A 19,919-nucleotide genomic window follows, 5' to 3' on the forward strand; every position below is an offset into this window, starting at 1 on the left:
TAATAACTGATCATAATTGAGCAGGAAATCGTCGTATTATGATGATTTCAGAAGAATCATGTGACACTGAAGACTGGAGTAATGATGCTGTAAATTCAGCTTTGATATTGCAGGAATGAATCATATTTAAAACATATTCAAATTACTCTTAAATTGAAATAAAATTTCACAATTTGACCGTTTTTACTGTATCTTTTAGAATAACATACTTAAAAAAAAAAAAAAAAAAACCTCCTAATTATTCAAAACTGAAAAAAGGTCCCTTATTCAGCCTAGCTACTTTATCACCTGCAGTCCAGCACATATCTTCTATCTGCAGTCTCTTTCTATGGGGACTGAGTGTGCACAGTTTGATCTGTACACTGCAAGACAAAACACCAGCTGCTGTGTGCCGTTCCTCCCTCCCTGTGACATTAGACTGGACCAAACTAGACCAAGCTTACAGCAGAACACAGCCATGCTTCACAGCCAAATCTGCCGTCGGCTGAGACTAATTTTCATCCAAAGCTTCATTGAGTCTCCAATTATAGAGGCTCATCAGAGCTGTTAATTTTAATCACTGGTGCCATTCTCACAATGAGAGAGGAGCTAAGAATACACCACAAATACACACAAAAACTAAGACTGATGTGAGTACAAACATATGAGAATTAAAAAGACTTTTGCAGGGTTTTCAACTCAAAACCCACCGGACCCCAGATGGTGAAAGCAAGACTAGATCCTGCTGGTGCGTACAGTAGATTAAAGACACAGATACTTTCAGCCTGTTCAAACTGCATGAAAGCGGAAAGGCATTAGCCCACTCTGGAAAAATGGTGTGATAAGAATCACCCCGTCTCATTCTACCATATTAGTTGGAGTAAGCTAATCAAAGGTACATATTCACCACACTTTTAACCTGTGTTATTCAATATAGAGGTTGAACAGTAAGATCAAACCCTAAGGTTAAAACACAAAAGGACGAACAGGCGCTAATTTGGTGGTAAAGCTTAAGCTGGCAGGAGACAAATGAGGAAAGAGGCAGAGTTCTCTGACATTGAGAGTTTATCCGGGCGGCTGCCTTATCTCGCCGGCCAGACAGTTATCAAATGTGATGAAATCTTGGATTAATCCAGGTGGGACTTGCCTGTGTGATCACAGGCATTGGTTATATTTTTAAGTGCTGACGAATGAAGAGCTTAAGGAAGGGGCTTTAAAGAGAAACCTATCTGCTGTGGTTAGGTTTAGGTAATGCTGGCACTTTGAACACAAACCACAGGCGAAATGGGCCAAGGGAAGTACCCGTTATTGACAAACCACATCAAGAGGTCCCGCTGGCTTCAAAACGCTCAGCACATATGCTCCTCCATCCCTGGAGACCTTCATACTTGGCATAGCATACCTATCAGTCCATGCGCTCTGATGACACATGAGCGGATGGCAGCTTCAAAGAGATACAGCAGAAACCGTAATTGGTGAATGTTTGGAAAATCCAATTATGAATAAGTCGCACTAAGAATGTGAAAGGCTAATAATGATTTTTTTCAGAGCAGGAAAAATCAATAAACTTTGCAAAGCCCTGGCTTAGTGGTTTGTGCCAGACCTGTAGTGTCACCTTAAGATATTTGAGTGATTTTAAATGTTGACTTTGTTTAGACACATATGGATAATTCTATAAAAGTTAATAATCAATGAATAAATTAATAAATAAATAACTTAACGACTAATATATATATATATATATATATATATATATATATATATATATATATATATAAATCATTATAATTCCCATCCTAAAATATGTAAATAAATAAATGTAAGCAGACATAAAAATAAAAAGGTTGTATAGACATGTATAAATCAATTGTATGTAAATGTGTGTGCAATACATATATAATTCATACTCATACTTTTTTATATATATAATATAATTTTTATTATCATTATTCATTTATATTAATTTTTTGGGGGGTCATGTGTTAACCCTCTAAGTTTCCCCCAAAAAATAGATGGATGACATTTAGCTGCGGTATGGGTGATGCAAGTTTAAATTTGGCTTGCAAAAATTCCTGCTTCCATTCTCCATTTCCTGTCCTCTCTCTACTCTGCTCTAAATAAAAGTGTTATATCGGGCGAAAAACACTCTTGATCTGAGATCCTTTGAGGTTTACGTGTGGGAGCAAACAAGTAAGTGAATGTAAACAGTGACATCCAAATATCCTAGAGGGTCCAGATATTCAAATGGTAGCAGGAGCAGGTGTGAAATGTTCACAGGATATCAGGATATTCTCAAAGGAGAAGCACGTGTGGGGGACTATAAATAAACGGGAACTAGGGATTCAGTGGATGCATGGTCTGAATGACACTCAGGCAAGATGATTGCAAAGGAAATATGATGTGGTGCTAACCTTGGGGTTGGCACCTCATCGTGAATACTCTGCGGGTTAAGACGTAGGGAGCTGCAAAACAAACAGCCAGAAAAAAAAAGAAAAAAAAAGAAGCTTGGTCTAAATGTGAGATAAAAACATTACATGGGAGCCATGCTGATGATGGACAAGCATTAAAAATGCAACACATACAATACACACATACACACAGCCTAATGTCTCTCACATTTCACATGGTGATAAGAATTATATTATTAAATGTTCTCATATTCATGGTAAGTATTACATACTCAATTACCTTTTTCCTGATTAATTTGAATTTCATTATATATACATTATTTACATTCACCAAAGAATTCTCAAAAAATATATATATATTATAATTGTAATAATTTTCATCAGCATATAAGACTGATTTCTGAAGGATCATGTGACACTGAAGACTGGAGGAATGATACTGAATATTCAGCTTTGCATAACAGTAATAGATTACATTTAGAAAGAGATTAAAATAGAATAGTTATTTTAAATTGTAGTAAAATGCATTTTTTTTATGTTTTTGTAATGCTTGTGAGCATTAGAGATTTCTTTAAAAAAAAAAAAAAAAGAAAGAAAATGACCAACCCCAACAATCTGAATTTCTTAATGTTCAGACACATATAAAGTACATATTTCATATAATTCATTAACCACATCAACTCTGGGGACCCACCGGTGGGTCCAATATTGCATATGCCTAATTCTCAAAAAATCAAAATAACAGCTGAAGTGGTTAAATGTGTTGCAAAGTACAAACACTATATCAAAGCACTGTTCAACAATGCTCAAACTGTTTCCAAAGTTTTTGTTCTGCAAAGCTTGATTTATTGGTCCAAAAAACTGAGTTCCACTCCTCTAGTTCTTCTATTGTCTTGCCCAGGACAGACTGCCTCTGTAACAAAGCTTTCTTTACAGTTCCTCAGTCAGGTCAGCCTAACACACATTCCCCTACGAACCACTGATGCTCAAACATTTGAGTAATACTTTGCTGAGTTGGTTTTTTAGGAGCAGCTTAGGAACAGTATACTGTAGTGTTGCAGATGTTCAATTCTTAAATCCTGTTCTCTAATACCATCACACACCTTGTCCTGCCTGACCTCACTGGTCCTCATGAGGGCCAATTACATCAAATTAACTGATGCTTTTAGTACTTTGATATATACCAAGTTACTGGATGATTACCATATTCTGGCAGGTCTCACTAGAGTGTTACAGGCAGGTGAGTTTGATCAAGGTTGGAGCTAAACTACAGCCCCATTGACTCCCTCTGCACACTAAAAAATGTTGGGTTTAAAACCCAACCATGGGTTGGTATAGCACCTTCCCATCTTTGGTGTATTTCAACCCAACCCATTGGGTTAAAATCCTGTTGGGTTAAAAGTAACCCAACAGTTGAGTTAATTATAATTAACATCAGTATTTTTATAAAAAAATTACTTAATACAACCATATTTTGAAACTACTTTTGTTGTAAATTACAGATTTTATTTTAATATGCAAATAACACATTTACAAGTATAATTTAAAATATTTTATTTAAATGTACAAGAATGTGTAAAAATACAACTGACATTTTCAAGATGTACAAATGTGTCAATTCATATTCATATCAAAACGCACAAATGTGCAAATACAGTTCACAGCTGTGGCCTAATGGTTAGAGAGTTGGACCTGTAACCCGAAAGTCACAGGTTTGAGTCTCGGTGCTGGCAGGAGTTGTAGGTGGAGGGAGTGAATGAAGAGCACTCTTTCCCACCCTCAATACCCATGGCTGAAGTGCCCTTGAGCAAGGCACTTAACCCCCAGTTGCTCCCCAGGTGCTGGATCTATATAGCTGCCCACAGCTCCGGGTGTGTGTTCACTTCTCACTGCTGTGTTTGTGCACTTGGATGGGTTAAATGCAGAGCACCAATTCTGAGTATAGGTTACCACACTTGGCAAATGTTATGACTTTCAAATAAAATGAACATAACATATAGTATAGTAATTAAAAAAAAAAAAAAATCATAAAATAAATATACTAGCTGCTGGACCTACTGATGATCAATAAAATAAAAAAAAGTTTTTTATTGATTACTAAATACAAAGTTTTTAAGGAGGAGACAGTGTGCAGAAGAAACTATTAAAGACTGTGTGTTACAAAAACTCTCAAATATGAGCAGAGGGCTTTAGGTAGTAGATGTCATATACATAGAAAAGTTTGAAACACAGATCGACTGCTTGTAGTATCGTCTTCTGTTCCATCGCCTCCCTGTTTAAAATAATAAAAACTTGGGAGGAGTTTTCCTTGTCACCAAGCACCAGGACATGTGGATTCTGGCTTGTCTCGTGATTCAAGTACAGCACTAATTAGTGCCAACCTTAAAAGAATAATAAATAAATAAAAAAGTTCAGTTAACATGCATTGTGATGATATTTCATTGATACACTCACTTTACAAATTAGTGAATTTAAATGAGTTAAAAGCTATAGTGAATTTAAATTGGTTAAAGTGATAATTCACCCAAAAATGTAAATTCTTTTTTTCAAAATATCTTCTTTTGTATTAAACGATTTGTATTGTACAACGTGTGTCTTATAAAAAATAAATAAATGTGACGACTACACAGGGCACTTTAATTTTAAGTTTTGCTTTTACTTACAGGTTGAATGTCAATGAAGGGCTGCTTCATTTCTGTGTATGATGTGCACACCATTTTTCACTCCCTCCAGAAAATTTGTGGCAATATTTGTGGCTAATGTGAGTAAATTTTACCACCCTTTACCCTTTAACTGATTTGGACTTGTAGGAAGGAACAAAAGTACACTGTAAATGAAAGGAAGCTTTGTTGGACGGAATACGGCAATACACTTATTTCACCTCATTTGTCTTTTTTCATAATTTTTGGAAGTCTTAGGTCTAAGTAAAATTGAAATGTTGAATTTCCTTGAAATGTTTCAGTTAACAGGCAGAAATTCTATTGTTGTAATTTTTCCTTCACGAAAAAGTCCATTGTCTAAATTAACATAAGTATAAACACATTTAGTACTATACATTTAAAAACATGTCAATCAATCTAGCTTCATAAGAGAAATTGCTGCAATTATAGGGTATTCTAATAGATGCATAACAATATTCAATATGAATAAACCATTAAAACACTTTTACCACAATTAATTAGTGCTGGACTGGTGCGCTAAGACGAATATGGCTTCTGTTTTACGCTCCCCTCTTAAAGGTTGGTTGTAGGAGTAATATTATGTTAATATGGGGCACTGGTATAAATTTCCGCTGAAAGAGCGGATTGCCTCACGACTGCGCGCTTTTCTTTCGTTTGGGTTTTGCACTTTTATAACAGAAAATTGCAGGTTCACTCAAACGATTCTCACGGAGTCTATTGTCTGTCGCATGACTGATGTGTGTGAGCTCAGCTGCTCGAGCAGCTTCATTCACTGATTCGATCGGATAAATGGTCCGTGCGGCTTTTATAGCTTAATTCTAATGATTTCGTTAAACTTTCACATTTCACAAGACATTTTTATTAACTTTAAGTAATACTTGTCTGAAAAGTTTTGCAGCTAATCTTTTAATGTAATAATGCTGGCGAACAAACAGGAATAGCATTCATTTACAATCGATCTGATTCTCTGGGGGAAAAAACTTTTTTTAACATATAAAATAATAATTAACGTATCAGACACATTACATAATGTTATGACAGACATCATACGATTATATTAACAGTTACTTACCTTTCATAATCATGCAGGCTGCCGCTGATGTCCGCGCTGAGTCGCTGACTGGACTGTTAAAATTTGAACGGAGTGAAGCGGGAAACATATTTAACCCAACAGTTGGGCTATAACTAAAAATAACCCAACGACGAAAAAAAAATGACCCAACAAATTTTAAGATAACCCAACACATTGACCCAATATGTGTAACCCAACGGTTGGGTTAAAAAAACAACCAAACGTTTTATACTGTGTGCCAATGCTTTAATGAAATTAAAGGGTTAGTTCACCCAAAAATCTAAATTATGTCATTAATAACTCACCCTCATGTCGTTCCAAACCCTTAAGACCTCCGTTCATCTTCAGAACACAGTTTAAGAAAAAATAAGGTAAGATAAGGTAAGAAAAACATCATCAAAGTAGTACATTAGAAAAAAGAGTGTCAGCTAGAATATTTTGAAGCATAGAAAATACATTTTTTACATTCACGTCTCCAATACGCATTCATCTACAAATGACTTAAGCTGTTAACTTGTTTAATGTGGCTGACACTCCCTCTGAGTTCAAACAAACCAATATCCCGGAGTAATGCATTTACTCAAACAGTGCACTGACTGAACTGCTGTGAAGAGAGAACTGAAGATGAACACCGAGCCGAGCCAGATAACGAACAAAAGATTGACTATTAATTGACAGTTTAAGTAATTTGTGGATTAATGCGTATTGGAGACGTGAACCGTTTAAAACGATTCAATTCGATTTGGTGAACTGGTTCAAGAAGATCCAGTTACATCGAATGATTTGTTCATGAACCGGATATCACTACACTGCAGTGAACGCGCTCACAACAGACCCGGAAGAGAAGACAATGCTGAATAAAGTCGTAGTTTTTGCTATTTTTGGACCAAATTCTTACTGACCCTCTGATGTCACATGGTCTACTTTGATGATGTTTTTCTTACCTTTCTGGACATGGACAGTATACCGTACACACAGTTTCAATGGAGGGACTGAAAGCTCTCGGACTAAATCTAAAATATCTTAAACTGTGTTCCGAAGATGAACAGAGGTCTCATGGATTTGGAACAACATGAGGGTGAGTTATTAATGACATAATTTAGATTTTTGGGTGAAATAACCCTTTAACAGTTGGACGTGCCAGAATTTTCTTCAGTTAAACAAGGAAAAAACTGAAGTCATTGCATTTGGAAACAAAGTTGAAGTTCTCAAGGTGAATGCATACCTTGACTCTAGGGGTCTAACAACTAAAAATCAAGTCAGGAATCTTGGTGTGATTCTGGAGACAGAATCGTAGTTTCAGTTTCAGACTAGTTTCAGTAGTCAAGTCAAAGCAGTAATTAAATCAGCATACTATCATCTAAAAAACATTGCAAGAATTAGATGTTTTGTTTCCAGTCAAGACTTGGAGAAACTTGTTCATGCCTTTATCACAAGCAGGGTGGACTATTGTAATGGGCTCCTCACCGGCCTTCACAAGAAGACCATTAGACAGCTGCAGCTCATCCAGAACGCTGCTGCCAGGATTCTGACTAGAACCAGAAAATCTGAGCATATCACACAAGTCCTCAGGTTCTTACACTGGCTTCCAGTTACATTATGGATTGATTTTAAAGTACTTTTACTCGTCTATATGTCACTAAATGACCTAGGACCAAAATATATTGCAGATATGTTCACTGAATATAAACCTAACAGAGCACTCAGATCATTAGGATCGTGTCAGTTAGAAATACCAAGGGTTCACACAAAACAAGGGGAGTCTGCTTTTAGTTATTATGCCACCCGCAGTTGGAATCAGCTTCCAGAAGAGATCAGATGTGCGAAAACATCAGTCACATTAAAAACAAAAAAAAACTCAAAACTCATCTGTTTAGCTGTGCATTTATTAAATGAGCACTGTGCAATACCCGAATTGATTGCACTATATTTTATGTATAATCATTTTCTAATCTTAACTGTTTTAAATTAATTTGAAACTTTTTAAATCAATTTTTTCAAAGTTTTTAAATTCCTTGTTTTATTGCTGTGATGTTTTTTCCCTTGTTCTCTTTTATGTAAAGCGCTTTGAATTACCATTGTGTATGAAATATGCTATAAATAAACCTGCCTTGCCTGTTATAAAGGGTGTTCAGATAAACCACATTCTTCCCTCTCAAATCTCGGTTGATGCATTTTGAATGCAAGTGAAGCTGGTCAGCATTCAGAAAGGTATAAGCACTGACACAAATTAACTCGTTTTGATTTGGGATTACTTTTCTGGGAGGGTGGATGAATTAAATTACCAATGTGTTTTCAAAAATCAATGGCAGTAAATTATTCTATTACAAATATATCATGCGAATAAAAAATAATAAAATGGTCTAAAAAAAACAACAACAATAATAATTAATTTGAAAAAGAAAACTTTTGCAACTGAAATCCCTTCACTGTCACTTTTGATCAATTTAATGCATCCTTACTGAATAAAAATATACTTTTCTTAAAACAAAATGATAATTTTGACCCAAAACTTTTAAACCGGTAATGTACATATATTAATCTAGACTCACTGTCCTTCTCTTTTTTTTCTTTTTTTTTTTTTTTACCTGAGGCAAGAGTAGAAATGATCCTCTGTGGTAATCCACATTATTCCACGAAAGCTATTGATAGAGCTTAACTTGTATTGAACACAGAACGTTCCTTTAAAATTTTGCTTTTCAAGAGCGAATGAAAGCGAGATTACAGTCCAAGATGTCCTGACACCTTTTCCCTTGAGATATTTCACCACACAGGATTCCATTCTCGCACTGAGCCCTCGCGCTGCCTCGTAAAGGAACTTCATCAAAATTCATCCTCAGCTTGAGATCTTGTTAACTCTAGATGATTAGGGTGTTATGGGTGGGGAATCTAATTTCGGCTGTGCGCGGTTTAATCTTAATCATCAATTCAGCCCACAAAGCTGAGGGCCGCCCCCTAAACCAGCTGTTTTGAGAAAGTCAAATATTGCAGCTTCATGTTCCTGTTATTGAGGTGTGAATGGAGCCAGATATGACTGGATCCTAGCAATACCTCTGACTGGATGAATATCTGAAAAGCATTTCAGAGCCAAGCACTTCACTTTCCCCGAGGAGTCTGTGTTCGGGGATGCATTCATTATGGCCTTCATTCTCAATGTGTATCTTCACCCCGTATGATCTGAGATGTGAGATGCAGTGATCCCGTAATCAGTCATGATGGAGCCCTTAACGCCCCCCCGCACACATTCTATTCTCTGACGAAATTGCAAGTTCAACTGCTGGCAGCTTTGCCGTCTGTGATTGAGGACAGAATCAGTCAGTTTGCCGTCCGTTGTGTATATTTATTTACTTCCAATTACAGTTCTCAGCCCTCTGTGTCAAGCATACTCATATAATACAGTCTTTGTTGGGCGTACCTCTGCCATGTGAAGTGTGAGAGACATTTGCACACATCCACACACAGTCACACAAAGAACACATTGTTTCATGTTACAAAATATTGTCAAAATGTTGGCAGTCTACAAGCATAGAAGCATTAGCTTTTGGAGCCACTCAGCATGTGAACCCCAGATAAACAAAGGCAACAGCTGGGCTATCAAGTGCACAAGCCATGCAGAGAATCCCACATTTGTCAGGCTGCCCGATACACTGTCCCGCTAATATTATCATGCATCACGGAATAGCCCTGAATCATCACTAGGGTGCTTCCATTTGGTGATACAGTCAAACATTCGTTCAGAAGCATGCTGTATCATTTTTAGATTTGCAGCGAACATATGGAAGCTGATAAATGAAGCATGAGATGCTATTAATATGAGCGAGGGAAGCACATCCTCTGATTCCATGATAATGCAATAAAATGAGCTAATCCGTACTTGAACATCATTATGTGATTAATGAGGTGGAAGATCTGAGAGGTCTCATCACTTCTAGTGTGAGATGAATGGACTTTTCTTTAGTGATCTTACATTACAGATCTGGCCAAATACACACCACTAGCTCCAACTAAGGGTATTACTGTATGGGTAATGCAATCATAAACAACAAAATGTAACTTATATAATAATAATACTATCAAAATTAAAATGACAACAACAAGAAAGCTCAAATAATAATAATAATAATGGAATTAAAAAAAAAATGACAACAACAATTATTATTATTATTATTATTATTTATGTTTCTTTATTTTTACTTTCTAAGCTTTCCTATTATTGAACAGCACTTAAAAAAAAATAAAGAAAAAAAGTTTTTTAGACTTCAAAAGAATCTTGCAGGAATTGTAGCTATTAATTATTCCAAATGACTGAACCACATAATATAAGGTGTCATTAGGAATATCTCAAAGACAATGCGGAAAGCTTGCAGGTATTTTCATACGGCTAACCCAGTTTGTTAGCATGCAATTCAGAAGCATTATGTCCCAGGACGTAGTCTTGCTTATTTTCAGCCATGTGACCTGACCTTGCAGCAACCACTTCAGTAAGGGCATACAAGTCACCAATTCATTATATAGCATGTGGTGGAATCAAACGGATCCAGCAAATAAAACATCATGCCAAACTTAGGACAGAGTATTGTCCACAGAGGTTTTGTTCAATTTTGTTTGTTAAGCGAATCAAATGTATTTCAAATATGGCAACTGGTGACTTGCTGTGCTGTTGTAAAGTGGCTAAAAGAAGGTTACAAGCATCATGGAAGTCTAGAAGCACCCTAAGCTGGCCCCCCATAGCACTGTTCACCCCTATAGCAGCAGTTACTCACGCTGGCACTGGCCCCAGGAGACACGTGTCCACCCCCAGCAGCAGTCGATGCGGTTGCCGTACCGACACAGCCCATTGGACGAGGCCATCTGTCTGGGCCACCTGTCAGGAAACAGTTTGATCAGACCTTGGCCAATCACTGCACAGAAATCAGCTGCATGAGAATAACATTGTGCATACTTAGCCATAGAATTACTGTCTGCACATCCATGCATCCATCCACCAATCAATCCATCCGTCCATTAATCCAAATACTTGAACAGCTATGACAATTTTTTTTGTTGTTGCATTTTTAAGAGATGATGCAGTATATTGTATTGAAATGTTTAAATTAAGAGTTTATCGATGATTCACTGAAATAAATCTCATTTATTATTAACTTTAAATCCGTGCTCATATCCGGGACAAGGAAGAATCATGGAAGCTTTAGCAAAGGGTTAAACAAATATGGAGCCATATCAGCCTCAAAAACAATACATTTACAAAACAAAATTCAGAAATGCAACACAATTTACATTTACAAAACCCGATGTTAAAAATTCAAAACACAATTCATAAATACACAACAAAAAGCATAAATATTTCCCCAAATGCATTTTTCTTACCTTAATAAATGTAAAATGTTTACCGGATATGCATATATCAAGTTCTTGACTTAATTTCTACCACACATTTATGAATGATGTAACATGTAATTAAGTATAGATCGTTGAATCTGCATTTGCAAATCGTCACATGTGCGTTGAATGCTTTGAATTTGTGAGCGGTATTTTTGAGACCTTCCAGAACTTCCTTTTTTGGAGGATGTTCCATTCAACCAATCGTGGTGAGCTTTAACCCTCAATCAGGTCCATCCTGAACAGACTGAAGAAGCTCAACACTGTGCTTGTACTGTGTATTGTTCCATGATCAGGTCCTTGATGTAAAGACATTTTAATGGATACTCTTTATTTTAGCATCTGATTAAAATTTCTACAAAACCACATTGTGATTTATGTACTGTATATTTCACACAAATACAGCTACCTGGTTAGCCTGCTGTCTTATAAACATAAATTGTACATACTGTTTATTCAGATCAATCTGTAATATTAAATAGATGCTAAAAAAAAGAGCTTTTACTTGTGTATTCATTAATTTTGTTTTGTAAATGTATTATTTTTTAGTCCAATCTTGCTCCATAATTAATAAGTCATATTGAGTGTTTCTTAAAAAAATCAAATAAATAAATAAATATGATATGATTGTTTTACATATATTTGAACCATAACCGGCTCAGTTCATGTTCTCTCCTGCTTCCTCTTCTCTGTTTGAATGCAGCCAGGTACATTGAGCAGAGGTTTAATTTTAGGTTGTATGCCGTGCTTTCCCTGTATCTATTACCCATGATCCATTTACGTTACGTCATTTGACCTGTGTTCATTCTCTTTTGCTTATTTTCTCAGACCTTAAAAGGTTTTACTTCTTCGCAAAAACATTTGGAGTGCTGCTGGTGGAAAAAAAGAAATCAGTAATCCTGGTGTGCGCTGCCAAGAAACTCTCCGATTCAAAAGCACTCCGGCTGTACCTTCATTTTCATGGAAAATCTATTTAAACTTCACTGTTGTTTCCAAAGACTGATGTTTTCCAAAAATCTCTCTTGTTCACCCACATTGTTGGGTCATGTAACATATCTTCTTCTAAGAACATCATCTTTATTTTCCGTAACTTCCCTCTAGCTATAGGCAGCAGGAAAACAGACAGACTTGAACTTATCTGTGCCCTGTGTGTGTATCCAGCATCAGCATACGAGAACATCTGCCTCTGGTGTGGTACAGCACAATGATAACTCGCAGTGGTCTTATCTGCAGAACCTGTGTCACTGAGTACAACGGAAGCTTTGTGCATGTAGATAAATCCTCACTGGCAGACTGATGCAATGGATAAGACAACAGGAACAATAGAAGTTAGCTCATGACTCACAATTGTGCTAGAATTTGGCAAAATCACAGGCTTCGACAAATGGACACAGACAGATAGTCGGATGGATGGATGGATGGAGGAAAGGACGGACGGATGGATAAAATATCAAAGATAGCAAAATGACTAGGAATTTTGCTCACATGATGCACTGATTCGAAATTGTGATGGTGGCACTAAATGAGAGTGAGAGTCTGGATGGGAAATGTTTGCATGTGTAGTCTGCAGAGGAAGAAGAGATTTCAGAATGCCTTTAAGGACACAGCACGCATGTTAAGAGGATTGAGTCCGGGCTCCTGCCTGTCACTCCATTATATCTCACCTGAAACATTAATTTCACACAAAATCTCCTCTGTATGTATAAAATGCATAACTTCTAACCGACTGCAAACGTGCAAGATACTGGATCTCTACACGTCATATATTGCAATAGTTGCAGGGGTGCATATGCATTTTACTTATCTTTTTCATACACATAAGAAAGAAAACCAAATAATATATGTAGGTTGTCGTCAAACTGTGTGAATGGCACACACAGCAGAACATATGTACATAAAGCCCCCAACCATTCATCTTCAGTCATTTCACTCGCATTTCTCCACAATACAACGCTTTTTTTTTGTTTTACAGTTTTCTTTTTCCATAACAAATACCAAACTAAATGCTGCTTCAGAGGCTGCTTCAGTTTGAGTAGATGCTAACTAGTGTCTATTTTCACCCACAGCATTAAATGTTTTCCAACATGGTGCTCTGTAATAATGGCCTTTTTATTTGTAATTAGAATGTTAAAGGATATTCAGTGTAAATATGAACTGCAAAAACATTTATGAGGATTATTTTTTCATATATATTTATGAGGAACTGTTTTGGTGTACTTGAACCTTACCGATGAGGCTATATATGGGAACATAAGAGTCCGAAAAAGGTACAAAAGATAGGAAACATTACTTTAAAGCAAGCTATTTCTGCTACAGATTTTACATTGGACAAGGCAATATAGTATTACAACTGTTTATCGAATATAAAAGAGAAAAGAAAATATCTACAAAATTCAAATGTACTGATATTGATATAAACTATAGAACACTGTTATTTTGAAAGAAATGAATACTTTTATTTAACAAGAATGCATTAAACCAATCGAAAGTGACAGTATGACATGCTTAAATATATATTTAAAATAGATACTGTTCTTTTGGACTTTATTCAAAAAAATGATCAGGTTTCCTTAAAAACTGTCTCTAAATGCAAGTGAAGGCATATTTACTCGTGGTCACAATTTGTGTAGCTTTCAATGATTTTCATTAAGAATCTGCTAAGTGATCTGAGGCAAAATACAGAGTTTGATTTGATGCATAGACCTTTGACAGTAATGTAAAAATATGGGACTTGTTCTCAGCTAAAAGTTGCAACACCTATTTATTAAGCTATTCTAACAATACCGTTATAAGCATTTTATGTGCATTTAGTTGACCGTGACCCTATTATAACAGCCATTAGGAGAGAATCACTGATCAAAAAAATAATGTCTGTCAGAGTGTGACAGAGGGGGCTCATAATGTATACAATCATTCACGGTTGGTCTCCAGATGGTTGGAACACCAAAATATGTTCGACTGGCTGCAATTTCAATTTCAGTCAAACTATTTGACTTTCAGGGAGGACAGAAAGATTGCTTGATGGAGAGCTTTTCAGGACACCGTGTTACAATAATAACCTTCTTAACACAGAAAAGCAAGCGAGCAAGAAAGAAAGAAAAGTTGTACCAGAGTGGGACAATGAGAGAAAGACAAATCTCTGTGTGTGCACCACTTGCTCACCAGAGACAAGCGATTACGTGCCAGTCAGCAATCTGCAAACTCTGGGCCCGATCCAAAGAGACACCGAACTGAAAGACAGAGAGGGAGAGAGAGAGAGAGAGAGAGAGAGAGAGAGAGAGAGAGACAGAGAGAGAGAGAGAGAGAGAGAGAGAAAGAGTCGCCCAGCGATAAAACGGCACTGCGCTAACTAAAGTAACAAGGCTGTCACAACAAATCCCTCGTCCACCTGAGAAAGCGTCTTTCCTCACCTTGTTAAAGATGCAGCTTTAACACAGTTTCAATTTCCAGCTCAGTCTGGCATTAGCGGATTAAACAAATGACAAATATCTACATAATGCAGTTATGCAGCTCAAACGAGGCAACCGGGTCACGAAAATTAGTGGTAGATGCCGGTAGATCTCTGTGAAAAATTCAAATTTCTACTTGTCTGCAGCAGTATGACACTCTTCATGTGGTTCAGTAGTGAGTCTGCACATGTATATGAATGATGACATGCAGCCGGGCTTCGGTGCAAGTTCAGTGGGGTATAATTACAACCCTTCACATTCCTGCGCCACCTCCACAGGCTGCCAGACAATTAGACACGCGCCTTTGAAACACGCACTTGACAGTTGAGCTGTCTTCATTCACCAGCCTCAGTATAGAATACGTGCCTCTGCAGACTGACACACCAGTCAAGCAAAGTGCAAGCTAAGCGACAATCAGACGCAGCAGGTACCAGCCTAAAATAAATGCTCCTGTGACTGAAGAGACGGATTTATGAATCTCACACAGTTTCTGAGATGTTTATGAGCATTTGAAGACAACTGTTCTCAACGGATGTGAGTTTTATGATGGTCAGTTCAGTAGACAGCAGTCTGGCTGATAAGGTTGGAAGTCCATAACTAGATTCTGAAAAATATCGACAATCATGAAAAGTTCATTCTTTTGATAATCGAGAATAATCGGAATAGTAACATTAAATGCAGTGACATTAGACTTTCTTCCATTATTAAGCATGAAAACACAGCAGAGAGGAAATGCAGGCCAAAGTGCCAAAGTTTCAACTCTGACCTTTGAATTTGCATGAAGAGGAGATGGAGGACCAATAAAGAAGAACTGGGGTCAAATTCTGCTCTTTGAGACAATTCAGATGATGAAATCATTTGAAAGACCACTAGGAGGGCCAACCGGACATGTGGATTTAATTTAAGCCCCCTGAACTGGTGCGTAGTACCCCAAGACTAAGTGAGGGAGTTACAAAATATATTAGGACAATTAGGGATGCCAGGATATTAGAAACCCACTGCTCAACGTCCAAAACCCCGTGTTGGAAGATTTTTTAAAAAGTTGGACACTTTAATGAGTCTAAAATTACTAAAATTACTCTTGTTATCATGTCAGCAAATGACAAGTTGGTGGTTTAGCAGCGAGTCGTCCCTCAGGTGTAGTATAAGCCATTAGACAGGAGCTTAACGGCCCCTGTTAAGGGCCTGGAGATAATGAATGGGCCCCTCATAGTGCACTCATGCACTATATTCTTTCTATGAATTTAGATCAGGACAATAAAGCAGGTTTATAAGCAGGGCAAATTGGCAAATAATGGCCCTGGTGACAAGCAAACTCCATCACGACTGAAATTAATAACGAACACCAGCAGGTTAATGTACACGTTCATTACAGTGGGCAGCTCCCGCTCCTGAAATGCCAGCGCAAGCCATGCCCTGCAGAAATAACATCAATATTGTGTCTGTGAGTTACACAAACATTAAGCACATGATGTATGGGATGACACAGAGAAGTTTAAATGTATAGAAAGCAATGAATAGCAGAGTCTTGACTTAATGAGCACGCTAAGGTCATTTGGATAAATATAGACGAACAAACAAATATGCATTAGTTATTCATTATGTCTCTAAACGAGTGCTGGTAATGTCGGAGCAAAAGCCTATTATTAATGTCCCCCTAACTATGTGCAGATTTGTTCGTAAAAGCGCATCATAGCTGTGCTCTGCCTCTGGGCAACTGGCAATGATAAATAAGGGAAATATGAAGAAGCAAAAGAACCAAGCTTGAATATTACCACAGAAAGTACTTCTGCCAGTGAATAAATTTCAAGACCATTTAGAAGGACAGCTATTGCTGATCTTGCCAAAAGGACAAAATGCTTCCCAGCAGAGCAGAAGACAAAAGATGCCATAAAGATCACTGAAGGAGTTGCATTCACAAGTCCAAACTTGGGTGGCAGGTTTCTCAGGGGAACACCATGTGGGAACTGGCTGACTGTAACAGTGTGAAGCCATGCTTTTTCAACAATGATGTAATAAGGCGTTGGATATTAATGCATGATAAAATTAGGTTATGCATTCTTAATACATGACATAATTAGGCTATGCATTTGTAAAACATAACGTAAATAGGCAATGCATACTTAACTTAATAATGCTATGCATACTTAATGAAGCTTTGCAAAGTAAATAAATGATGTTGAAATGCTATTTGAAATTCTATTTTTTTTCTCTCCATAAGGTGATGTATTACCAAATGAAAAGGGATAGTTCACACAAAAATTGTAATTCTGTCTTTCACTCTTATTTTCATAACTGTTTGACTTTCTTTGACAAGATATTTTGAATTATAAAATAAAACTCAGTTGGATCCCAAGCACCACTGAACCCCATTTCTTTCATTTTTCAAAATATATTATTTTCTGTTCCACAGAAGAAAGAAATCCATACTGGTTTGTTACAATATTATAAGAGTTTCCATTTTTGGGTGAACTGTCCATTTATAAAGAGTAAAATTGTAGGGCAGAAATCAGTGCTGAGCAGCATGAAGAGAAAAAAAAGAAGAAGAGGAGATTTGTAATAAGACCAAAGATGTGCATTCAAAAAGCAAACAGGGCCAGTTTCAATTTTGTGTTGATTTATGTGAATTTTTATATACTTTAACATGCAGCACACATATATAATTTATTAATACATGAAGTATTACCTTTCATATTTAATGAGTAGACATATTTAAATAATGCATACTTTAATGACATAATTAATCATTGCATAATAAATGATGCGATCCAGCATTGCACGTTAAATAAAGGATGTCACAATAAGGTGACAGTTTGCACTTTAGAACTTACTTTAAAAGCAGTAACACACAATGTGACAGGAGAGATCAATGAAGCCCTGTAATAATCTCCCTACAGCAACCCATTCTTGTAAGCTTTTGAATATCTCTTTTATCTAGCACATCTAATTCAACTATCATCTCACCAGCTGAGGGATTCATGAACTGCACTGTGTGTCAGTTTAGTGAGACACCTAAAATGTGCAGCACAGGTGGGCTTGCAGGAATGGACTGAGAAACCTTGCCTTAAGGTATAGTGAGGTACATCTACTGAAGTACATAGTTAATTTTGAGCATAGACATATGATCCCCTTTAATCTCAATGAAGCTTTAAGCTGATTTGAATCTCTGGCACGTTTCTGTTCACCACATATTTCACATTACATGTTGAGGCACGAAACAACTAGGAACGCATGTGCTGACAGTCCAAGAGGAACACTAAGTGATTCTTAAACATATATTTATGTATTCAAAACATACTGATTACATTTTGCATGCATGAAGATCTTTAAGAGCAGTTGACAAGTTTACCGTTTGATTGACAACACAGTAACAACAAACTTTAAGCCCATCCTAAATTTAACCGATCACACCAGCACTAAACTTGAGGCGTCTGGGGTTTAAACCGGTTATGCTTTCAAAAGCGCTGCAGTTCATTTTAATTAAAAGTGTGACTTTTTTTTTTAGAAATAAATCTTGAGCATTTCTGTACACAATCACCTTAAGAATGGAAAAACTTTCCTCGGTGACGATGCCTATAGATATTTTAGGTTTTGTTATCCATTAACCCCGTTACTCATAAAAACCTGCCATAGCATAAGAATGTGAACTCTTCAAATACAAGTGTCTCCTTGATTTTTATCACATTATCTATGAAACTTGTTAAGGCATGAACTTAAACACTCAACCATGTTACGATAATTTTGTACAGCATCCAACTGCTCATTCAAAACTGAATGCTTCAAGAAATATCAGCATTAAATTATCTTTCTAATAAAAACAAAATTAATGTTTTGACCTTGAATACAAGTGTAGTAATAAATTAACTGTAAAACTGTCAAAACCTGTTACCCTTAAAGGCACAGCAATAGTCCAACATAGTGATATTTTATATTTAGCTTGAGATGATACAATGCAACTTAACACTGACAGAGATTCCTTGTCTGACAGAGAAAGTAGTTTACTTTAAAGTCACATTTAAAAAATAAAAGAATGAACCATGAAATTACTCTTATTAAAAACAAACTAAACCATTGATTCAGTCGTCTACCCGTTCAACTGAGGTCTCACCTGCCATCGAAGTCCGCGCTCACTCCGAAGCAGCAGGTCCAAATGAACATGAACTTTATGATCCACATCCTCGTGCTCGAGCGGTGGTGTATCCAAACGTCTCCGCTGCTCTCCTGTGTGTGGAGGGGAATGATGGTGAGGTTTAGATCCGTCAATATTCAAAGCGGGTCGAACAGACTGCTGCTCGTCTGTCTCCTCCGCTGGAGAGCGGTGGACTGGAGCGCAGAGTCTCTCTCTCTTTCTCTCTCTCTCTCTCGCGCGCGCGCGCTCTCTCTCTCTCTCTCTCGCCCGATAAGGACAGACGGGAGCGCTTACTCCACATACCCAATTACTCCAATATAATAATAATAATAATAAATATATATATGTGTATATGCAACATCTAATGTCAATGTGACTGTATATTAACTCTAAATGTACTATTATGAATTAATAGATATTATTTTGATGGATGACGTCTGTGACACTTGAGATAGCCTTCGTGTAAAAACAGATATGAAGTACACGTTATGTTAAATTCAATGTGCCGTTTGTCGTTGTAATTCTTTGTGAGATTTACCAGTAGAAACAGTCAAAATAAGTCATACAACAAATGTTTTTTAATGACATACAATGTCAATACGACTGGATAATATCACGTTATTTAATATTAATATATATTATTGAGGATGAATGACGTTTTGTGATACTTGAGGTAGGCTACTTAATGCATGTATATGTATTTGTGTAAGTTGGTTTATAAAGTAATATTTACTATTAATATTAGTAATATTTACTATTAATATTAGTAATAGTTACTATTACTACTATTAGTAATAGTTACTATTATTAATATGTATATAT

At 36.6% G+C, this 19,919-nt stretch overlaps 1 protein-coding gene across 2 annotated transcripts in view; it reads right to left on the bottom strand.

Annotated features, from left to right (window-relative positions):
* The window catches only part of LOC132142706 (nephronectin-like), a 41,456-nt gene extending 22,155 nt beyond the window's left edge, over positions 1 to 19,301 (bottom strand). Inside the window, exons 1-3 of one of the 2 annotated variants that reach the window (XM_059552775.1) lie at positions 19,077 to 19,301; positions 10,904 to 11,004; positions 2,391 to 2,441 (exon numbers count right to left, since the gene is read on the bottom strand). In XM_059552775.1, the coding sequence (XP_059408758.1) occupies positions 2,391 to 2,441; positions 10,904 to 11,004; positions 19,077 to 19,144 (220 nt within the window). In that variant the 5' untranslated portion in view covers positions 19,145 to 19,301. The remainder of the gene's footprint in view (positions 1 to 2,390; positions 2,442 to 10,903; positions 11,005 to 19,076) is intronic. The other variant, XM_059552776.1, reaches the window with a different exon arrangement.
* Positions 19,302 to 19,919: the final 618 nt, after the last annotated feature.

Source organism: Carassius carassius, chromosome 6, assembly GCF_963082965.1.
Source record: "Carassius carassius chromosome 6, fCarCar2.1, whole genome shotgun sequence".
Taxonomy (NCBI): Eukaryota; Metazoa; Chordata; class Actinopteri; order Cypriniformes; family Cyprinidae; genus Carassius; species Carassius carassius.